Genomic DNA, 7071 nt, shown 5'->3' with positions numbered 1-7071 from the left:
CAGGAATGCATGCAGCTGGCTTTTACCCCACAGCTGGCACCCAAAAGGTCAGGAGTAAAGAGCAAGGGCTGTGTCTTGGTCAGCTGCACAGGAGCTAGTCTGCCTGTACATGTTCTGAAAAAGCCTGCTCCTTGCCACTCACGGTGTTGTAGTCCCAGATGGTTTTCCATGACCTGAAGCCGCCCTGTTGCTCGATAGTTGCCACGCGCCATTGCCTGTTGATGAACACAAGTTGTAACTGTCCATTGATGGTGATTTGCCTGGTGATGGATGTTGATGGCTGCTGGTCTACGACTTGCTGGAGTCCATTTTGATTTGGTAACTGGAACAAAAAATTGTGGAACAGTTTTAGATTTTCAGGTTCGTCAGCCTCCTCAAAGCTTTAGAAAGTGTCTGCAGGAAGAGAAGAAACGCGGGCCCAGAGGGAGAACCTTTGGTGAGCCCCGGAGATTCCTAGGACACAGAGTTAAGGCTGTGGCACTCTGGGGGAGCCCTGGGGATTCTTTTCATGGATCCAAGGAAGGTGACTCAGAGGGGACCTTCTCACTCTGTTCAACTACCTGAAGGGAGATTGGGGTTTGGGCTCTTTGTCCTAGCAACCAGCAAGAAGCCAACAGGTCCTGGCCTCCAGCTGCTGCAGGGGAGATTTAGGTTGGATATCAGGAAACACTTCCTGATGGAGAGGGTGATCAGACATTGGAAAGGACTTCCCAGGGAAGTGGTGGAGGCACCATCCCTGGATACGTTTAAGGAAAGGCTGCATGTGGCACTTAGTGCCGTGGTCTGGCTGATGTGGTGGTGTCAGGTCGTAGGCTGGACTTGCTGATCATAAAGGTCTTTTCCAGCCTTGGTGGTTCTGTGATTGTGTGATCTTGCAGCTGTATTTTGGGGGTTGGAGAGTTGTATGTGGGAAGGACATTGTAGAACCCTTTCCTCCAAAGGGATGGGGAAAGAAGGAATAAAGGCACAAGCAGCAGGGAAGCTAGGAAGAGCAGCAGTGAATGTGTCAGTTGGTCACCATACTCACGAGTATTGTAGCAAGGGCTGGAGCCAGCCAGAGGCCAAGAAGGACGGTCGCCACAATCTGAAATGGAAATGGGAAAGAAAAGTGTAGTTTTTTGCTAGAGACAGACATGGGCGCTTCTGGGAGAGAAAGACAGTGGATTTCAATCAAAGTTTCAGTGTGTAAGGAGAAAAAAGCATGCATACTCACAGTGAATTTCATCTTGACTGCAGAGCTGATGCTGGTGCAGGTAGAGCGAACGGTGTGACCCGTACAGCTTATATAGGATTTTGGAATAAGGTGTGGAATGGTTAAGTGTTGAATTAGAATTATTTGGTAATTTGTATCCCTGCCTGCATGTCACTGAAACTTATTTCCTGCTGTAACTGCCATTTCATAAATACAGGAATTGTACTTCTGCAAATTTTGACCTGCCAGAGTTTGATAATTATCAGATAAGAACCCATTTGCAGGGGGAAAATTAAATATATTTCATAGAACCTCTCCAACATTTACTAATTACTGTTGAAATTGCACATCAAACTTGGCCCAGTCTTTAAAAAATAAAACAAAGCCTAAATAAGAGCCTTTGTACTTTGCAAAGTTTGCTGAACCTTCCACGTGACCAGAGGGTCCACCAAAATATGGCCCCAAACACAACAGTTCCAGTGAGTCTTGCTTTACAGTAAATAGGCAGTTCAAGGTAAAATATTTCATACATGTGCAAGTCTGTGAGTGTCTCCTTCTTACTTTAGGTGGCAACGATAATTTTTCCCCCTTGTCTCAGCTTCTTTCTGTGGGGATGTAAATGCTTATTGAAATCTTTGCAGTTAGAGATGTTTTTTCAATACTTGTTTTTTCTGTGAATTCATCCAATTTTGTTTTGTGCACCACCCTGCTGAGTGGCAAAGGTTCCAAAATTACTTTCAAAAACGGCTCCTTTAGTCTAGATAGAGTTTGTTTCATTGGTTCTGTCAAGTTTTAATTGTTAGTGTAGGACACATGCTTAATTTAAGGTTTTCATTGAATGAGAAAAGCCTGGAGTTGTAGTTAGCGTCATAATGTGTAATATAGTGGTAAAGCCAGGAATCCATGTGCATGGACCTCTAGCAGACAAGGGGCCTTTGTTGCAAAGGTTTTGTGCTTGTGGGGTGGGTTTAATTTATAAAATAACCTTCTGAGCAGCACTGCCAGTGCAATGTTAAATTCTAGTCTCAGGAGATACTTTCAGTGGTTACAGAGCCTGGCCTGTAGCTCTTCATGGAATAAAAATGAGCTTGGGCGTGTTGTAAGCATCACAACGTGTGATATGGTAGTAAAAACAGGAGTCTGGGTCATCTATGTGATCAAGAATCTGCATCTTGCTGCCCATGTTTTGTGTCCTCTACTTGAAATTCTGGCCTAAAATGGGGTTGTATTGGAGCAGATGTCATCCTTGCTAGAAGCATCCATGCCCTAGTATTCCCCGGCTGTGGGATCTGCTGCAGCACAGACCCTGCCCAGGTCAGATCCCTGCTGCCTTGAGGGGACTTTAAATCATCACCCCTTGTGGAGCCTGGCCTACAGTCTCCAAGGTCTGAAAGGCCCCTAGAAGGACACAAGACAGTGTAAGTGAAGAGGACTGTGCCTCTTTCATCTCAGCAAAAGTGCAGTGTTCCACTGGGAAAGGAGGGGGGATTCTCTACAGAAACTCCCAGACAGGTCAGAGAGGAACTTAAATACTGCAAACCATATGGCTGCTTTTCTTTGAGGTGCTACAATATTTCAGGGTGGGGTTGTGTTTTCTTTTGATGCCAGTTAAGTATTCAAGACCCCTAAAACCTTTTCCTGAACAGAACAGACAGCTGTGTCATTTATGTCACATAACTGATGACAGTTCCTGAATGGGTGAAGTGTCTCCTCTTGAATTCCAGTAAGGAAGGACGGAAGGTAAAGATCTAGCGTTTTCTAGACAAAGTCAGTTACTGAAGTGATTGTTTCAGATGAAGAAACTACTCCCAGCCATTTTGCCTGAGTTTTGACCTAACTATCATTTGCCCTTTCAGCTTTCTCTCTGCACTGTTCCTTGGTCAGGGGATGCTTTTCTACCTCCTGGAAATGATGTTTTCAAATGTTGTGAGGTAGCATCTGTATTCAACTCCAAACTGCGTTTTATATACTGTCTGAGTCTGGTATTGACAGCTTGATTTCTGGGGCTGAACAGAGCAATAGCGCCTCTGTCTGTTTGTACTGGGCCGCATTGCCTTGCAGTGCTTATTCTAAAAATGAAAGGTTGCACTACTTAGTATGTAAATAAGAAGTTAAAAGTAACTCAGGCAGGCTTCTTTCTGTGCATGTGGACTGCAGGCCTGATTATCTTCATTGTGGTTATGCTGCAGGTGTAGCAGCACTTGGTTTTAGGAAAGCTGAATAATTGCTGAAGGCAGCATGTGAAATGTTACTGGGAAATTGTAGAGGCTGGGGCTGGAATGCCAAAACTGGGATTCTGCAAGAACACTGGCTTAGCACCTTGTCTTTGGAATTGCCTGGGCTTCTTTATGGGATGAGGAAAAACACATCGCAGAGCAGTGTAGGTTGAGGATCAATTTTACTGAGACACAACAGCCTCCACACAGAGCAGCAGAAGAGACAGAGAAGTGACTGGAAGTGTGATCAGGAGAGAAGTGTCAAGGAGAAAGTCTTGTTTTTTGGGTAGACTGTCCTACGAACGTTCTTCGTCAGGAGTAATTAATGACAGTAATAGACGGGCAGTTCATTAATCTCAACTGTCAAACATGCGACGTCTCGCATTAAGAAGTTTGATCCTGAAAGAAAAGGAAAACCTGATTAGATTTGGATTAGAGAAACTAAGAGAACAATGTAGCTGAAAGTCTTCCAACTCGATGTTGGAAATGTCCCAGGAAATGCCATTTGAGAATGGAACGTGGCTGTTCAGACCAGTCTAAGCTGCCAGTTGGTTTGAATCTCACCGTTGTGCTGCAGCAGGACCCGTGGCAGCTCGGTCTTGTATGTGCCAGAGACTGCCTGAAGAGCTCAGACTGGTATCAGCAGCTGGAGCCCTAACGCTTCCTGGTCTTGTATGTGCCAGAGACTGCCTGAAGAGCTCAGACTGGTGTCAGCAGCTGGAGCCCAAACGCTTCCTGAAGAAGCTTCCTGGCCTCCAAGGTGTGTGCAGGAGAGTGGCAGACCTGCTGCTTTTCCTTGCATGCACATTTGGTACTTTATAGAAAGTCTTGGAGAACACGAGGATTTCAAGAGATCACTTGCTCATTTTAATGCCTTTTTCATCCTTGTTTGCAGTCTTGCTCACCTTGACCTGGTGTGCAGAGCACTGTCAGCAATACACTCACCAGCAGTTGGGTAAGCAAAGTAAGAGGGAATCCCTCTGCACAGAGCTTGAATGCGTTTTCCATATGGGCTCAGGCTTTGGAGTCTGTTGGTTGAGATAATGAGGCGATTCCCTCTGGGGGGAAGTGGGTGAGGAGGAGGGTCCTAAGCACCAAAGAGACAAAGCCAGAGAACAGCTCTTAGCAAAAGCACAGCTGGAGCAGAGAGTCTGTCTGCCCATCTCTGCTAATGGAGAAGGGGTGATTTGAGTGTGACTTTGGATTGAAACAACTTGCAGAGCATCTCAGCCCTGCTGAGAATCTTGTCTGCAGTTCCTGGAGCCTTCCCCCCTCTGTGTGGGTAGGGAAGGAATAGTTTTCCGAGGCACATTATTAGCTGTCTCAGTGCTGTCCTTCACCTCCTACCTGATGTCCTTGAGGTGCTGCAGGAAATGGCTGATGAAGCAAAACACTCCTGTCCATTTTAGAAATGATGCAGGTGTTTTTGGAAAACACCTTGGTTGCCACGTAGCCCTGTTAAAAGAAGAAAAAGGTTTTGAAGCACCTCCTCTAAAATCTTGTTAACTTAGTTGAAGCTTTTGGTTATTTTCCTTTATGCATGTTTGGAGCTGTGGTAGCAGCCACTTACAGTGGTGATGTCCCAGACAGATTTCCAGGCCTCAGAGCCCCTCAGGGAGCCCGTGCTGCCCCCAGTGTCAGTCGGAGAGTGCAATGAGTTTTCCTCTTGGTGCCCATTCTTGCTGTTCTGAGATTTGGAAAAGGTGAGAGGAGGTGAGGATGGAGGTTTGCAGATTCCCAGCAGCCTTTCTGTCAGGAAAGCAACTGCTCTGGTAACCACCATGTTTAGGGAATTCATAGGTCTTGGAGATGAGTTGGAAGGGAAAGGAATTTCTAGTGTTAGAGGGGAGGTCAGGACGCCCTTAGTCCTGTTGCTTTAAACCTGACATTCAGGCTTGATCTGGCATCTTAGAAAAACAGACAAGCTTTAACATTTATGCTGTATCTCTCCCTCCCTCTCACGCCCCAAGAATCCTTGTTAGTCGAGGTGGGACTGGATCATATTGTTTTCTCTTGAACATGGGAGAATTTACATAAATTATCAAGAAATGTAAAAGAAAATTGCCCTAACTGTATCACCTGGCAAGCTGTATCTGAGGGGCTTCTCTAGAGCTAGCGGAACAGTTATCATTTCATGGTTTTGTTTTAATTTTTCAAGACTGTTATTAATAACTGATCTTTCTTCTGAATTTATTCTATAATTCAGATATGTTCAAATAAAGACCAGCTTGGACTAGTGAACCCTTTTAAACTTTTAATGGAAATGTGAACTCCCACTCACCAATCTATGTCATTTCTGTGCCAAAGATGCTGTATAGAATTGGCTGAGGCAGGATAGTTTACTAAACTACTATTCCTCGTTAGTGTCTCGTTAACAAAACCTTGTTTAAATGTAGGCCTGGTTAGTATGCTATGAGGGCTCTGGTAACATGCAGTAACACAGCATGTTGTCATATATCTTGTATTCCCATTTCAGATAAAAAGGGAAACCAGCTAGTCTCTTTATGTAGCAATAGGCTAATGCTGGCAGAATAAAGAAAATCAATTTCTGCAATCCTGATGAATCACTCTTTTGCTCTAGATAGTGTTTTGCATGCTTAGACACAAGGGTGGACAAATATACAGTGAACTTCTAATGGGTAACTATTAGGTGTTAGTCATCAGGGTTTAGCTGTGTTTTAGCTTGTTGTTTCAGTGATTCTATATGACTAGTGGGATCCAGGAGCAGTATTTCTGTCACTAAAGTCAGTCAGGTTCAGAAAGTAAGAAAGGAAGTAACCAAAGGAAGATTTTTCAACAGATTGATTGAATTCATTATGTGCAGGCAGATGAAAGGAGACTTGTCATGGTAACTGTAGTGTTTTTCACAGTAACTTTGAAATGGAAAAATAAAATGAAATCAGCCCCTGAGATGAGGTGCCCAGTAAAATTGTAGTGACCCTTTGTGCCTACGTGGCAAAGGGCTCAGCCTGTTATTTTATCAGTAGCTGCTAACATTTTTAACCTAGCAAGGTCCTACCAGCTGATGTCTTGCTTGGACTATATGAATGCAGAGGAGATGCAGGAGTCAGTCCGCCAGTTCTGGGAGCAGAAAGCTCTGGGTTTCATCTGTTTACAGCCACTTTGCAATTTGAAAAGGTGTGAAATTTAGTAAATGAAAGTACTAAATTACTACAAGAGAAGATTTATAGTTCTTCTAATCAGAGCAATTTGTGGATGCCAAGTGTTAGTCCTCATACTCCAGAGTAGGCAGAAAAGTCTTGTTTTGTATGTCACAAAATCGTCAGATGTGGACATGGAATTACTGGACTGGTTCTCACAACAGGCATCGAGACACTGACCTGTATCAGACTGATCCCTGCGGTGTCGTTAGTGAGGAGCTGGAAAGCAGCTTAACCCATTTCTCCCAGCAGCCATTGCCAATTTGGCCATTGCTGTCATGCATCACACTTGGAAGCCTGAGTCTGCAAATCAGCTTGTGATTGCTTGAGTATGTCAAACACACAGCTGGAGCACTGGACATGAAGAACAGCTTATGAAACTAATGACAGTAGTAGGCGCCAGGCAAAAGGGCAGAGAGATGCTTTCACTGTATCAGACCATGTTGTTTTTCCAGCAGAAGTTTGTTGTCTCACTTTCAAAGCTGTGCTCAAGGCATTCTGT

At 44.4% G+C, this 7071-nt stretch overlaps 1 protein-coding gene across 1 annotated transcript; it reads right to left on the bottom strand.

The window, feature by feature from the left end:
* Positions 1-142: 142 nt before the first annotated feature.
* On the bottom strand, positions 143-5191 carry GKN1 (gastrokine 1; the record flags this gene model as incomplete). The annotated part of the gene is made up of 5 exons (XM_010003948.1): positions 4979-5191; positions 4756-4863; positions 4354-4495; positions 3749-3807; positions 143-322 (listed from the first exon to the last, which is right to left on the bottom strand). Coding segments are annotated over exons 1-5 (702 nt in total), but the record flags the coding sequence as incomplete, so codon positions are not given.
* Positions 5192-7071: the final 1880 nt, after the last annotated feature.

This window comes from Chaetura pelagica, unplaced genomic scaffold (assembly GCF_000747805.2).
Source record: "Chaetura pelagica isolate M959 unplaced genomic scaffold, ChaPel_1.0 scaffold528, whole genome shotgun sequence".
Taxonomy (NCBI): Eukaryota; Metazoa; Chordata; class Aves; order Apodiformes; family Apodidae; genus Chaetura; species Chaetura pelagica.
The sequence above is the reverse complement of the archived record's forward strand: the minus strand, read 5'-3'. Positions and strand labels throughout refer to the sequence as shown.